The following is a 16,759-nucleotide window of genomic DNA, read 5'->3' as shown; positions in this document are numbered from 1 at the left end:
CAGCTATAGAGGCTAACACATCTTACAAATTTGATTGTTCCTTTCTCTGGCTTTTTCTTTTTCTTCCTTGCCTATGTTTATTTTACCATGAAATACCTCATGCTTCTCCCTGCCACTCAGGTCCATTTTGGGGAAGAGATACTCATCAAACTGATGCAATGTTATCTCCTTGCTTCGCTGGCATGGTGTAGGGAGGGCAGGCCCACTGGCCCACTCAGGGGTCCCCTGTCTGCCCTTCCCTCTTCCCACAATGCCCCTATGGTCTCCAGCGCTGTCCTCCCTCCTTTGAAACCTCTTGGGGTTGTTCTAGATGAGACAAGAAACCAAGGAGAGATGAAGAAGAAGAGCCATTCCATTCGGACCCTCGCATCCTGAGCAAGTCTGCAAGGGACTAGTGGCTAGAGATGTTCTTGGTTTCATGGAAGGGCTTATTCATGGTCTTACAAGGGCATGTACTAAGGGAAGACAAAGTTTTACAAGATCTTGTAAAAAGAAGCTCATCCCATTAAAAAAAAATCACCTGGGTATAGCATCCCTTTAATCCCGGTACTTCAGAGACAGAGGCAGGTGGGTCTCTGTGAGTTCAAGGCCAGCCTGGTCTACAGAGTGAGTCTCAGGACAGCCAGGGCTACACAGAGAAACCTGTCTCAAAACAAACAAACACATAATCCTAAATTTCATCATATCAGGAAAAAAAACTTGTTTTAAATTACAAAGGCATGCCTACTGCAGCCAGATCCATAGTTTAGGCCAGCTTTCCTAGAAGCTCCATTTTAAAACCCTTCCTGTGTTCATATGTATGACCTTGATAGAGCTACTGTAGCAATGTACTATAGGCAGAGAGGCAGGGAACTGAAAACAGCTGTTTTCTCAGAATTCCAGAGGCTGTGAATCTAAGTTCAAGGCACCGGTATAATGGCTTGCCTCTGAAACCACCTTCCCTTGGACACGGCTGCCTTCGCCTCACATCTTCACATGTAAATATTCAAAGCTCCCCCTTCTCAAAGACCAGCACCATCTCCGCCGGCTTATGACACAACATGTTGCCCTAATTTCATGTGAGCATTTCTTTAAAGTCCTTGTTTCCAAGTTAAGTCACACTTGGAGATCCTGAGGGCTGGAGAGCCAACATATAAACTGCGGAAAATTCAACTTAACCCTCAGTATTGACTGTGTTGGGTCTGCGAATTGAACAGAATATACTTCTATTTATTTTACAGGTCTTAGCAAGGCTGTGCTGTCTTAATGCACTATATTACCACCTATTTATTATCGTCTATGTCCCAGACCTAGCTCTGCTTAGATGAGAGGTAGTTTTATGTTATCTAGAGGATCACATAGAAGCTCTGGGACCCAAAGCATTCTGCCACTTCTCGATGTACATTGAAAGCAAAGGTAGCCTGCTAAACAAAACTGAACTCTACAATTTGTTGGGAGCTGTGAACCCCCAGATCCTGAATTTCTTGTAAACAACTTGTTTTCCTCTGCTCTGAAACAGCTTGCAGCTGCTCTGAGCACGAGACCCTCAGGAGTTCCTGATGGCAGGAGAGTGGTTTCTGCTGCATTTGGCTGGGGTGTGGCTATCAGTTAAGGATCCCTATATAAGCGGATCTGGTACACAATGAAGGGGGCATTCCTATTTCAAAGATGACCCATGTTTCTCTGTCTGTGTGTCCTTGTGGTTTCAATTTCCAGCCCCTTGCCTGGTTCACGAACTGTACGGTGGCACATGGAGCGCAGATGGGTGTGGTGCACAGCAACAATTAGCTGATTAATACCCTTTTAAGAAGTAATTCACGGGGGGGCTGATAAGATGACTCAGTGGTTAGGAGCAGTTGCTGGTCTTGGAGGATCAAGGTTTGATACCCAGCCCCCACATGTTGGCTCACACTGTCTGTAACTCCAGTTTCAGGTGATCCAGTGCCCTCTTCTGGTCTCCTTGGGCACTGCATGCACATTCTACAAAATACGCATGCAGGCAAAACCACTCAGACACACACAATAAAAATGAATCTTTCAAAAAAAAAAACTTTAAAAAAAAGTAGTTCGTACCAAATTGTCCCATGAAGGAATTGCCTACTCATCAAGCTACTTCAGATAATACCTCATTCTCGTCAGCAGCGGCCTAGTTCATACCAGGTACAAAGAGAGGTGTTTCTGTATGCAAACATTGAAAAAAAAAAACTAAGGTCTACCTTGAGGATCCATACGGAGAGAGGTTAGCTCTTCACTCTCCCCTCCAGCTTTCCCTTCCCCTTTCTTCTCCCCCAGCAAACTCATTCCTCCAGCCCAGCCAGTGGCCCCGGGAGAGAGAGGTCCCCTGTCCTAAGCTTGCTCCTGACTATGTCTGGACGTATCTTCAAAGCGTGAATAATTACCACTTTCCTGACAACCAGCATATGCAGCTACTTCTCTTATAAAATATTAAAGGGCTTTCTGCCGATATTCTTAATTAGAACACATCATGACATCACAGAAGAACAGGACTGGAGGGGATATTTCCAGATCGGGACAGCAAATAAATTCACGCCACTGTCCCAGATCATCAGCCCGGTTTCTTGCCCTAAAACCTCGGAGGTGCCCATGGCCAGCTTGGAAGATGTAAGTAGGCTAACCAGGCCCATCCTTTTTTAATCTCCCTCCTTCGAAGTGCTTAAAAGACTCAAGAGTAGAAGTTGCTTCCCTACGCTTAGCCTGCTTGATAAACAACCGACTACAACACCCAGAGGCATAAACATCGATTTTCTTTTCCATATGCCTTCAGAAGATAGCCTGCCCTTCATTCTGGTCTTTCTGCCCTTTCAGCAAAAAAAAAAAAAAAAAAAAAAAAAAAAGACTTGCTCCTTTTCACATAGATTAACTCAAAAAGCCTCACCTCTGTCCTCTCAGCTAAATGATGTGGCAGGCCAAGTAGAGGCAGACAAAACTCATAAAAAAAATAAGCAAACAATCACAATGAAGAGATCCACAATCTCCAATTCCTTTAAAAAAAAATCTAATCTTTTTCTGCAACATTGCATCCATTTCCTTTAGAGGCAAAGTCTGCCCTGCCCTTAAGGCTGACAGCCCTCACTGCTCCTGCTTAGTGTGAAAATTCATACATTTTGTTGCAAAAAAATGTTAATGTATTTGATTTTGCAACAATGCCCCAGACCTTGCTGACATGTTAGATCACACAGAACACATGTGCCCTTTACGAAAATAAAATATTTAGGTCTTGAATTTTAAAACCCACTTAGTCCCCAGGGTTTCAGATAATGCATCAAGGGTCTGTGGTTGAGGGTTGTAGTTGATGGATAGCCTCGATCATTCTAGACTCAGACCCCTTTTCCTTAGATGTTTTGAAGCAAAGGAGGGTCAGGCTGGGTGGGTGCTGGCTGCTCCTGATGTTTTGGAGGGGCTGCCTGCACTCTGCCCTTTTCTCTGCAGTCAGCACGGGGGTGTCAGAAGACATGGCACGCGTGCTCTTCCAGAGGGGTTCAGTCTTTGAAGGACAATGGGTGCAGCTGATCCTGAGACCTGCACCCAGGGAGGAAAATGGAACACAAGAGCTTTGGGGAAGACTTCCAGTGTGTGTGTGTGTGTGTGTGTGTGTGTGTGTGTGTGTGTATCAGGGTGAGGTTTTAGCAGATGAAGGAAGGCCTTTGCCCAGCCCTGAGTTCCAACCTGGGAAGCCACACAATGGAGGAGAGAACTGAACCCCATAAGTTGTTCTCTGACCTCCACAAGCACAGGGCAGCACACTACACACACACACCACACACTCACTCACACACACACACACACACGCACAAATGAAATAAAAGACAGATTAAAATTCTACAACAAATAAAAACTAGACTAAAACTGAAAATATTGGACAAATTAACTCACTAATGGTAACAATGGCAGCTATATTAATTACTGCTGTCATCCAATAGAACGCTTCATTTACTCATTCTTGTTTGTTTGGTTTTGCATGTGTCTACATGTATGCGCTTGAGTGTGTGTACACATGTTCATGAAGGTCTTAGGACAACCCTGAGGAACTTTCTCTCCCTTCTTTGAGACAAGGACGCTCATTGGCTTGGAGCTCACTGAGCAGGCGTGGCTAGGGCTGGTCAGCTACACCTGGAAACCCTCCAATCTTTGCCTCCCCACCACTGAGATTACAAGCACACACCACCACATTCAGAGTTATATGTAACATGGGTTCTGAGGATTAAATTGAGGTCCTCATGCTGTTGGGGGCGGCACAGTCACTTTGCTGAGTCAGCAATCTCACCAACATAGAAGTTTCATTCATTTATCATTTAATGTGGACAGACGACTCGTTCGCACTGCATTGAAAACAGGACACACTAGCAACAGGCTCAAAGCTAGAAAAAGAGGGCCTCGCTGGCTCAGTCCTCTGTGTACGTCACCGTGCCGGAGAGTGTAACTTCAGAGCATGTGATATCATAGGTCTAACGTGACACCCCCAGTTCTTCTCTGGAAACCCATGCAAGGCTGGAGAGTAGGGGTCAGGCATATGGGGTTGCAGCCCAGCTCTCAGCTGCAAGCTGATCGTCTGGAAGCAGTCGCTCCATCCGCAGTTCGTCAAGGCTAGTCCGTGGGCAGCGTGGTTGAAAGAGGAAGGTTGTTCTATGCCCCTCATTTCAACAGCTCGGCTGTCACATCACTGGGGTTCCCACTGAAGGGCCAGCTAATCAGTTCAGGCAGAGAATGAAGATGCCAGCGTATTAGAAGGGGCTAAGTTTAGCATCAAGAATCTGTGGGAGGGCTGCTGTCTAGAGCTGCTGAAGACAGCCTGCTTAATTAAAATCAATTCTTTTAACTCCTCATTGCCTGCCACTACCTGAGAAGGGGCTTCAGCCACCTGGATTAACCACTACCTTGGTGTCCTGGAAGGAATATGGAGGTACTGTTTGTATCAACAAAAAGGAACCTCCCTACATCCCTCTTCAAGCGACAGAAGAACACAGCACCCTGAAAACTGCCAGCCACTTCAAGACACTGGGTTTTCACATTCCTTCCTGGAACAACCATCTCCTTGACCTCCCCAGAACTGTTAGACCTGGCGTGTGCGGCCTTGTGATTTGTTTCAGTAGTAACAGCTGTTTCATATTCTGAACATCTTAGTTACTCATGCATAGTAAAAGATGGCCTTTAAAAGAAATAATGCTTCTGGAACTTTTGATGTGGGACCTTTCAAGAGTTTGGGGTAAGCGGTCAGGCATTATAATGTATAGCTGCAATAATATAATGTATAGACTCAGAGGCCAGCGGGGACAGCTGTGAGTTCAAAGCCAGCAAGTTCCAGGCTATCCAGGGCTGCACAGCAAGACTCTGTCTCAAGAATAAACAACAAAGCAGTGCCGAGGGGAAGCAAACCGCACCACCTTGGTGCATTCTGGCTAGAAACCAAAAATTTGGGGTGCAGCTAACAAAGAGGAGAGAAAAGGAGTTGATTTTTGCTGACTAAGAATCCCCAGCCAAGGCTTAGAAGAATCTTTGAACAATTTGGTCACTTCGTCTGGCCTGCTCATAGACATGAACCCAGAGTCTGGCTTTAAGGGTTCAAATCCTCCTTCCAGACTTAGGAAGCAGCTTCAAGCCTTCCTGAATTACATCACTAGATAGCCTTCTAAACTTAGCTTTCTGCTCAGAACTACACAGAGTCCATAGTTTGTCTGGCCATGTTGTTGGCGGTGTTTATGACAGTCCACAGACAAGGCCACACCACGGCATGGAAAACCAGTAGAGTGGAGTAAAAAGGAAGGAGAACTGTTTGTCATGTCAAAGGCCATGAGGTGCACGTGCTAGAAACAAAAGTAGCCCTCATCTGTTGGCTCTGAGCAAAATGCAGAAAAGATGGCGTGGGAGTGCAGGAAAATACCATGATGAACCCCATTGGTTATACACTTAGCATATGCTAATAGAGTGGAGAACCAGATAGTGTCAGTCCTGGGGGCATGCTGCTGCCAAAACACAGGTTTGATAAATCACCTACAACAGAGGGAAATACTGGGGGGAAAAACATGTCGTGGTCACTTAAGTATCCAAACCCCAGGAGTGGAAATGGTCATCTAGAGTAGTGTTGGTTCCTCTGCTGGGTCGACTTGGTGAGACTTCATTTGGCATTCACTCATTAGTCACATGTCACTTCCTGTGAAGGCTGAAAAGGAAACCATTTCTTCTCTATAGCCACCTTCCGCTAGCCACTGACCCAACTCCCACCTCCCTTTTACACAAAAATGTCCTTCACTTGTTAACCAAAAAAAGCCTAGCCATGTCTCCACACCCCTTATGCTTTAAGTAAACCCATCCTTTCATGAAACTTTCTAGCGGTTTCCATCACCTTCACTTCCAATTCATGTTCTTCCTGTCATTAAGGGATCTCTAACGATTTGGCTCCTTCTTTGTGTGGTGTCTCTCCTTCCCCTATTGCTCACAACACACTCACCCAACTCTTGCCCAAAATCCGGGCCCGGTGGCTTCCTTAGCCCACAGTTCTCTCCCAACTTCTGGCTTCTCACAACTCAACCCAGAAATTGTTGCCTCAGCATCACCCAACCAGACCGCACACTGCTCACCTTCTTTCCCACTTATATCGCTATCACAAATCACTTCTTACGTCTCTCCACAATAAAAATGGGCAGCGGCATTGCCTGCTAGAGAGGCTGTGTCTCTAAGACCAAGAACACAGGAAGTCCTCCCACAGTAGAACGCCAAGGACATTATCTCAGGTCCATGGATGGTGAGGGGACCTTTGCAGCTGCTGACCTTCCTCTCTTGGAGTGATCCTGAGAAAAAGCGGCCCATCTTTGTCGAGAGCCCAAGCCATAATTCAAGGCATAGAATTAGACCAGGAGACAGAAAATACCAGCAGCTCTGTGGGAAATGAGGCAATGCACTTTGTGTACTGCTCGCTTTAAACTGTGTTTCCTCTGAAAGCTAAAGGAGCATCTTCTGTTTGCTCTCTTCTCACCGGTAAAGACATAATTAACAGGGATATGACCACACTGAGTCCTGGGCCGCAGAGAGGAAGTCGACGGTGTACAGTATACCTGTCATGAGGAACAGGAGTCCAGCCACGTGTTGGGTCAGGCTTTCCTCCCAGAAGAAGCTGACAGTGGCCACGATGCAGCCACACAGCAGGACAGCCACCGCCATGCCCAGGAAGCCAGCGGTTATTCTTCTTAGATCTAATCTCAAAACAGAAACAGACCATCAATATTGGAGGCAGGGTCGGGAAAATGACTGAAAACTACAGGACCGAGAGTTCCGTATACTGGGAGACGAAGCTAGACAGGCAGGTGTGGGGCCTGCAGGGTGGAGGATTTGGGGGATTCTCAACCTGGGATGAGTAAACCAATATCTGTGTCCCCCCTCTGCATCCATGAACTCAGTTACAGCTACAGAAGAGAGGAGGGGACAACCCCAGGATAAACGTGAGTGACAAACAAGATCCGCAGTTAAGTGGGTGAGGAAGATTCAAGAAACACATTCTCCGCCGTCAAAGAACAACCCAGAGGAAGGTCAGCACAGCACAGCGGCTGTTATTAACCTGGCTTCTCCCTCTTTGGAAGGAAGAGCCTAGAATCCCAGCTTGTACTAAAAGAGGATTTTGTCTGAGCATCCCAGTTGCCAATTAGTTTTGTATTTTTCATTTGTAGCTACTCCTGTCTGTTTCCGACAAGTGTTTAAGAGAATGTGAGAAGGTGAAGGCACCGTGGAGAAGGAAGCAGAAGCCTACGGTGCACAATCGAGACAGCTAGCTGCTCAGAACACCCTCCCGATCTCACAAGCGGAGCGCCTGTTTACCAGGCTAAAAAGGGACGATCCCCATGGGACAGGGCAACAGTTCACCTCTTTGCCCAGGCTAAAGAGAGACTATGCCCGCGGGACAAGTCTCCACTGTACGCCTAACTGATAACATCTGTATCTGCTGTTCTCAACCTGTGGGTCACCTCCCATTTGAGGGTCACACATCAGATATTTACATTATAACTCATAACAGTAGCAACATTATAGTTACAAAATAGCAACAAAAATAATTTTTTCGTCGGGGGCCACCACACCACCAGGAACTATATTGAAAGGTGGCAGCATTAGGAAGATGGAGAACCGCTACTCTATATACCAAGGTGTCTTCCGCTTGCAACATTCAGGTTGCCGGCCTTCTGGTTATTTTACTTCCACATTGTTTCTTTCTCTCATTCCTGCCTCTGCTCCTGTCTTTGTTAGGAAAAACACAAACCGAAAAGCTCTCTTCCCTAGATGTTTGGAGTCTACCATGCATCTTAAAACCGGTGCTCCCATGCACACGCCTGCTGCCCCCAAGGCCAGGCAACAAGTCTGAACAAAATACCCTGCAGTAGATCTCCGCAAACAGCAAGGTTTCTCTGCTGCTGTGGCTGTATCCCCGGGGACACTATGGGGAGGGAAGACTGGCTACAGTAGCTTCCAATCTTGGCCATAGCATCATAGCCACATGCAGGTTTCCCCATTTCTTGGTTATTTTTTTTCTTTTTTTTTTTTATTGGTTGGTTGGTTGGTTGTTTTTGTTTTTTGTTATTTTATTTTGAGACAGGGTGTTTCTGTGTAGCCTTGACTATCCTAGAACTTGCTCAGTAGACTAGGCTGGCCTCAAACTCATAGAGATCCACCTTCCTCTGCCTCCTGAGTGCTGAAATTAAAGGTGTACATCGCCCCTGCCCAACTGGGTTTCCCTATTTCTTCAAAGGGAGTCCTTATTTCCACCTCAGAGCTTTTAACTCTTTTAATATGAATTAAAACAGGGCTTTTCCCTCCCTCCAAAGAGAAAATATACATCATAAAATAAGGGGTTATGGAGGGTAACAATTTAAATATGCTGAATTTAGTGTTACACAGGTAAAAACAATTTGGAGATGGCCACATGTGTGGAGAGAAGCTAATAATAGCTCAATCATTTGCCACAGCATCCCAAGGCCCTGTGATGTGAAAGACCTCTCACAAAACACAAAGGTGGGGCATAACCTACAGCGGCCTGCGGTCAGCTCCAGCCATGATGGAGTCCTCACTAGGAAACGTGGCACAGATCACCAAGCATGGCTTCTTAGACACAGTCAGGCATGCGTGCACTGAAAACATCTTTCTCTAAAAACACCCCCAAGGCTGACACTCAAATCATTCGTTGCCTTGCTGGGTAAAGAGGCCCAAACTTGGAGAGTTAAAGAGATGAGGTACTTTGCAGAAGCCTGTAATTTTTTTTATCTGGCCAAAATCAGTAAAAATGAGCCTGGTCTCCACAGACCCCTGAGACAAAAACCTTCAAGGCTGCTCATAAGGAGTTGGGAAGGAAGACCACTCAGATGGGACTACCGTGAAGTGCTTGGTCATCCTGGAACTCACTCTATAGACCAGGCTGGTCTTGAACTCACTGATCCGCCTGCCTCTGCTTCCAAATGCTGGAATTAAAGGCATGTGTCACCACTGTCTAGCTTTTATCCAGTGACTTTCTAAGTCCTAAAGTTGAGCCTCCACGTTTGCCGTGAGGTTTGGGACAGAGCTTTTTGCTCTATAGGGAGATTTACTTAGGCAGCGTCCACAGTGGCTTTCTCCACTAAGCAACATGACCACAGCCCTCTTCACAGCTTGCTCACTTGAAAAGACGGCAATGCTGACTTCTGACACTGGGCACACTGGGAAGAACTCAGTGCCACCCACCACTAGCCAGCTAGAATCAACAACTTCCGGGTAAATATCCACCCCTTTTAGTTCCATATCGCATGTTCTTATCTAGACTTTCACATTCCATGACCGTGAAGAAGAGCAGTTCTTTCCACTGAGTAGAGATAAGAGACATTCTTCAGCAAAAATACAATGTTCTGAGCTAAACACAGCAGCTAAAATAAATATTATATAAAGAAAAAACGAGAGCAGTGAAGGTATAATGTCCAGGGTAAGTCCTTATACCCACTGACTTGAGGGAAAAAATGAGATGGGCTAGGAAGATTGCTCTTGAAGGTGATCTGAGCTTGGCTCCCAGCACCCACGTTGGGTGGCTCACAATCGCCTGTAACTCCAGCTTTAGGAAGATCTAGCGGTGCGTCTGGCCTCTAAGGACACATAATTAAAAATATAACTTAAAAAATAAGTTTCAGTCACTTGATGTTAATTAGCAATGCCACTCAGGCAGACAGGCACACGGCCCTGTCATATAGAGCATCACACCTGATTGCTCTCACCCGTGAATTGTAAACAGGCTGTGTTCACAGCACAGCCAACGGACACTTGGAGTGTCTGACCAAGTTCGGCTAGGACCAGAGGGTACATAGGACAAACAGCTGTCAACCCAAACTTAAGAGGGAGGTGGGGAATTTTTTTGGCTAATCCTTCCCCAGAAATACTTACGGAGCAGGTGCCATTCATCTTGCTGGATTGTCTTGGTTAAATTGAAAGGAATGTTTCTTAAGCGGATTGGCTGAGAAAAGTGGTACTTGATAGCTGTGCAGCGCTGTGCAATTCCTTGAAAGAAATAAGAAATGCGGTTTGCTAGCCTTTTCATTTGTAATAGAATTCTGGAGCCCAAGGCAGAATAATTTATCCTAAGCCAGGGAATGAATGGGAAAAGGGTAAGGAATCTCTTGATTGCTGTCACTGACAGAGGCAACTCATGGCAGCAAAATACAAAACTTTAAAATAGATTTTAAAAATCACATTCCATTTAAATGCATTTTTATGAGTGTGTATATATACATATATTTAAATATATATGTATATAGATATGATGTCTTTCAATACTGAATAAGTTTGTATGACTTAAATACAAAGCTATTCAAGGGGGAAATGGTTGAAGAAAACTAGCCTAGAGTTTTAAATTAACATTTAAATGCCTTTTCTAAATTTGATCTAGTCTCAAACTCTCAATTAAGCTTCACCCCCAAAATTCATTAGTATATGTGTTATTTGGAAACTAGAAGACGTTTTCCCATAGTCAGCTTCTACATGGTGGTTTAGGGCACAGCTACAATTGTCAAACGAAAGTCTCTTTAGTCCTCCAGCAGCTCGAGTCGTTCCTTAACGTTACGGACTTGAACTATGGAACTTGAGGAAGACTTTAGTCTTGATGGAAGAGGAATTCCTCTCTTCCCCTCATCTGGTGGCATGGCCAGTCCCCCTTTTGATATGGTCTTGTGTAGCTATTGGGTTATCTTCAGCCCTCTTCCTCATCCTCCTACCCAATGCGTTCATTGAATGACTTTATGTGTCTGCTCTCCTAAAGTCTTCTGAATCCTATGAACAGCATTATTCTTCTCCTAAAGCGCAGCAACAAACAAAACATACTTCTCTCAGCTCAGTCATCATGACCAGTTGTGTGAGTAAACGCATCTCATTAAAGTGCCTTTAAAAGCAGCATGAGCGTATGACAGCCTTTAACCCGAGCAGCTGTTCACTGGAGAATCCTCATAGATACAAATTAATCTCCAGTGGCGAGGCACCCAGGAAGAAAAAAGAAAGAAATCAGATAGTGAGAGGAGGTTCATCTTACAGAAATAAATACTGGAGAGACCTGCCAAACACTAACACTAGATTGGACAAAAGAAATTCCTAGGAAGGCACACACTCAAAGGCTAACTCGAGGCGATAGGTAATCTAATCTGACTATATCTATAATAAGAAGAAGAAGGGAGTTTGTAATTAACTTGGTAAAACATGTCCTGTAAGGAAAAGCCCAAGACAGCTGGTGAGTTTTACCAAATGCTTAAAGAAGAATCAGCAATTCTCAGACTCATAAAAGTTTTAAAAAAAATCAAATGGAAGTGGAGAAAATGCCTCCTAGTTCTTCAGAAACCAATACATCACAAGAAAGGAATCTATGTGTGTCTATGTGTGGGTGCAAACATAAGTGTGCACGTGTGTGTGAGATCAGAGAACAGCCTTGGGGGAGACTCCTCAGGTACTACCTGCCGTTTTGTCCTTCCCTACTTCCTTCCTTCTGTCTTCATTCCTTCCTTTCCTCCCTCTCTCCCTCCCTCCACCCCCTCTCCTCTTCCTCTCTCATAGTCTCTCTCTCTCTCTCTCTCTCTCTCTCTCTCTCTCTCTCTCTCACACACACACACACACACACACACACACACACACACACAGGACCTCTCACTGGCCTGGAACTCACTAAGTCAACTAGCTAGACTGACCAGCCTATAAGTCTCCAGGGACCAACCTGGTTCCACATTCCAAGTGCTGGGATCTCAACCTGCACCACCCCAGCCTTCACCACCCCAGCCTTCACCACCCCAGCCTTCACCATCCCACCCAGCTCTTGTTTTATTTTTATTGTAAAACAAACAAACAAACAAAAAGCATGGGTTCTGCAGATCAAAATTGGGTCCTCATAACCTTACCAGTACTTACCATGTGAGTTAACTCCCCAGTCCCAGGAAAATATGTAACATTCTTTAATATTTTTTATGCAAAATTTCTTCCCAATCCTAGCAATCTCAGCTTGGCAACAATTTAGGAAGTCATGCATCATGACCAAATGAGATATCTCTCAGGAATACAAATTGGCTTACTATACAAAATTCAGTTCATGCAGCATTCCATATATATTGAACAGAATATAGAAATGATCTGATCATCCCAGGCACACAGAGAAACCACTGGACAAAAACCCACTTGAGGGGCTGGGGAGGTGGCTCAGCAGGTCAAAGGCTTGCCCCGTAAGCATGATAATTGGGGCAGCTGCTTCACGCCTACATAAATACTGGCTGGGTGCGGTAGCCATCTGCAATCCCACGTGGGAAGCGGGGAGAGGATATCCCCAGCGCAAGCTGACTAGCTGAAGTATTGGAAAAGGCGAGCTCTGGGTTCAAGTGAGGTGCTCTGCCTTGGTGCCTAGAGTGGAGAATAATTACGACACCCAACATCAACCTTTGGCTTCTACACACACACACACACACATGCACTAGCACCCACACAGCGAAAGACACACGCATTCCACAGTCCACCCACATATGCACGCAAAAAGAATCCAACTGATAATCACCAATGACTCCAGGTATATTTCCAATAGATAGAAAAAGTCTGGTGCACAGAGGCTAAATAATTAACCTGAGGCCCCAGTACAAGGCAGTAAGCCTTGTGTGTGCTGTTAGACAGACTGAATTCTTTAGCTTTTAGAAACTCGGATTCTTTAACTTTTAGAAACTCATGCTAATTCTACAGATTTCTACAGTTGTTATTATTCTAAAATATATGGTCGATTCGATATGAAAAATCAATTTTTCCAACTTAGTACCGACATGAGCATGTTTGGAGAGAAAGCTGCTTCGTGGTGGAGGGTTCTGTCCGTATTTTCTACACCTGTCTACACATGTTATTAGGAGATTAGACTGGTTATGCGGCTGCATCCCTGGCTTTTCCCACCTGCATCTCTTGGAAGCTGTTTCATGCTGGAGAACAGGTACAGAATTGGGGGAAACATCAATAGCTTTTTCAGACTCACAGAGACTGGCTTTAAAACAACTTCTGCACTTAGGAGACCACATGCTTCCTTAAACCACCATAAACACTCCCAGGACCAACCCTCCTCTGCCCTGCGGCAGTAGCAGGCAGGACCCTGGAGGTGAAGCACAGCAAGAAGGCAGGCAGCCAGGTGCTCTGCTGGGATCAGAAAGGAGGAAAGCGCCAGATACATCCCCAGATGTAGTTCCTTCTCCTGGGATGTAAGTCTAAACTTAATGGCCAAGGATGCCGAAGGTGGCATCAGAAGGCAGCAAAGGAAGGGACCAGATCTACAAGCAGCCCTCAAAGGTCTCAAAGGTTACGGGTCTGGTAGTGGAGCCCTGACATCCCAAGCTTAGTGTACAAGAAAAATGTCCTATGTTCCCAGTGCTCCACTCCCTGGGGAAAAAGCGACTCCAGACTTTGACAGAATTAGAAGAGAAGGCGTGAGCAAAGGCGGGATGAGAGAGCAGCCATAAGACCTCTGATGCCCTTCTCTTAAGTCCTTTCCGCCGCCACAGCACAAAGTCAAACAGATTCGCCCGAGTAAGTTTAATTATTAAGGTTTGGCTTCCCACAGCCCGTGCATTACATTAACAAAAATGGCACAGAAAAAGACCTGCTGGTGCTCAACGGCTTACCAAAGCTCTTCCATCGTAAGGCCTTAAGGTTAAAAACAGGAAAGCAGATCGGTACAGCTATTCATGTATAGTCTACATGGAGGAGGATGAAGACAGACATCTCCTGTGGCAAAGGCAAGGAACGATACTGGCAAAATCCACAAGGAGGCGTTAGATTCCAGGGCTTCTAAAGCCACACAAGCAGACTCTGAAATCAACCCTGCTTGCTGGGTTCAGGAAGGAGGAATCTGGCGCTTCTGCAAAGGGACACAGAAAGCATGAGCTCATAGCACCAGATGGCATCACACAATGAGGGGAAGAAGCATGCAGAGGGCTGAAAAGAACAAGTCGTGGTCTATATTTGGTGATTAATTAGCTTCTTGCGGGGCCAAGTAGAGCCACTTTAATGATGCTAAAAACCATAGGATAAGATATATAAATAAATGCGTTGTCCTGGGTGAGGAACGGAGCCTTTGACCTAGTGGATTGTTACCGTCTCTGATGCTGACAGATGAACTAGCTCCAGGCTGAGTCACAGGGCCCCATACCAGAGGTTAAATAAGGGAGAAACAGGACAAGCACAAGACGCTATTAAAAAAAATCATGGTTAATCAACACTGAGACGCTATTCGGGCTTTGAAGCTGGGCAGGACATGGGTTTGAATTACAACTGTGCTAATTTAATTTAGTGAATCATTTAACCTGTGTCTGAATTCCCTCCCCTGGAAAAGTGGCGACGTGACAGTAAATATTTCATAGTGTTATTGCGGGGAAAGCAAAGCCTTACCCACGACTTAGCCTAGGCTCTGGGCTAAAGTAAGCACCCCCCTAAGCGTCCACGCTGGGCCATGAGTCATCTCTCGGCACACGCTCCTATTCATTAGACAGAACCACTGCCGCGTACCAGGAGGCTATACCCTAAATGTCCATCACAGATTAACCCACGTGTACAAAGAGATCAGCGGAACCCTGTAGTCGTTGCCTGGGCAATGACCCAACCATTGGTTCCCGCTTTCCTCTCCATCCCCGTCACTGTGATTGCTGAAGAGGCTGAGGGCAGACCTCCACGTCACTCTTCTCTCAGACCTCAGGCCACACGTGTGCCACAGCTGGATTAATCTGCTACGGGATCATTTACAGTGTCTGACTGGCTGCTCTTATAGAGGACCTACATGGTAGCCCACAACCGTCTGTAAATCCAGTTCCAGAAGATCTGATGCCCTCTCCTGGCATCTGAGGGCACCAAGCACACACACGGTGCACAGACATACACACAAGCAAAACATAAAAATAAAAACAAAAAATGAGCCGAGCGGTGGTGGCGCACGCCTTTAATCCCAGCACTTGGGAGGCAGAGGCAGGCGGATCTCTGTGAGTTCGAGGCCAGCCTGGTCTACAAGAGCTAGTTCCAGGACAGGCTCCAAAACCACAGAGAAACCCTGTCTCGAAAAACCAAAAAATAAATAAATAAATGAGTCAAATGGCCTCAAACACAGAAATCTACCCGCCTCTGCCTCCCATGGGTTGAGATTAAAGGTGTGCATCACCATCGCCCAGCTGATACCTGAGATTTTTTTCTGCATCTTTCCTGCCTTTTACAGTATCATGAAGTTATATTGCTTTTTAAAAAAAGATTTATGCACTTTTATTTATGTGCATGTTTTTCCAGGTGAGTGTCGCTACTCTAAGCTTGTGTTGCTTTAAAGCGATGGCTGCGAGTGTTTTATTTACCATGATATATGTGTATCTATCTAGAAATAAAGTGATTTGCACATATTCATGACATAGCTTTAATGTTCTGCCAATATGCCGACTTTCAAATTCTGACAACCAAAAGATGAGGAAAATCTCCCTCACTGCATGAGACTAGCATTTCATTGTCCAGCGTAGGTATCACACCCCAAGAATGTATGAGTGGCTTCCTCTTGACCCAAATCTCTCCAGTGGTACCTCACTTGCAGTTACCTGGGAATGATTCCTGGAGGCCACCTCTGTCCTTTTTTTTTTTTTTTTTTTTTTTTTTTTTGGTTTTTCGAGACAGGGTTTCTCTGTTGCTTTGTAACCTGTCCTGGAACTAGCTCTGTAGACCAGGCTGGTCTCGAACTCACAGAGATCCGCCTGCCTCTGCCTCCCGAGTGCTGGGATTAAAGGCCTGAGCCACCATCGCCCGGCTCACCTCTGTCCTTCTTATGAGTATCCCGTGGCAGTGCTGTGCCTGTTTCGTGACCCTCCCACTCCTACAACTCTCGCCTTCAATCTGCTCCCACACCTAGCTGGCCCTCCAGGCCTCTGCCTGGGAAGAGACGAAAATCCCAGCTCTGTCTCCTCTGCTCGCCCCTTGGCTCTTCTGCCTTTGTTCTTTGCTGATAGGCCAGGGAGTCAACTTCTGTTCCTGACTCAACTTCCTTGTGCACAGAGGACATGGCTTCACTGTCAGAATGTGACAGTGTCAACGACAACCCTGAAAGAGTACAGCATCAGCAATACCTCCAAAACCTCAGACTCTCTCGCCGACAGGTCGGGGCAGTGTGCACTGTTCCTAAAACATCTAAGGACAACTTGGAATTCTGTAAGCGGTCCCGTGAACAGAGAGCAAAGGACTCTTTGTTTCACACAGGCCCTGTCAGCACACACCCCGGTTTAAAGGGGGAGGTCGACCCTTGGGT

At 45.8% G+C, this 16,759-nt stretch overlaps 1 protein-coding gene across 1 annotated transcript in view; it reads right to left on the bottom strand.

Annotated features, from left to right (window-relative positions):
- Tmem178a (transmembrane protein 178A) overlaps positions 1–16,759 on the bottom strand; it is a 62,799-nt gene that overhangs the window by 9,577 nt on the left and 36,463 nt on the right. Inside the window, exons 2-3 of the mRNA XM_075955051.1 lie at positions 10,381–10,494; positions 7,050–7,187 (exon numbers count right to left, since the gene is read on the bottom strand). Of these exons, the coding sequence (XP_075811166.1) occupies positions 7,050–7,187; positions 10,381–10,494 (252 nt within the window). The remainder of the gene's footprint in view (positions 1–7,049; positions 7,188–10,380; positions 10,495–16,759) is intronic.

Source organism: Microtus pennsylvanicus, chromosome 21 (assembly GCF_037038515.1).
Source record: "Microtus pennsylvanicus isolate mMicPen1 chromosome 21, mMicPen1.hap1, whole genome shotgun sequence".
In the NCBI taxonomy this organism is placed as follows: domain Eukaryota; kingdom Metazoa; phylum Chordata; class Mammalia; order Rodentia; family Cricetidae; genus Microtus; species Microtus pennsylvanicus.
Note: the sequence above shows the minus strand (reverse complement) of the source record. Positions and strands in the feature narration are given on the sequence as shown.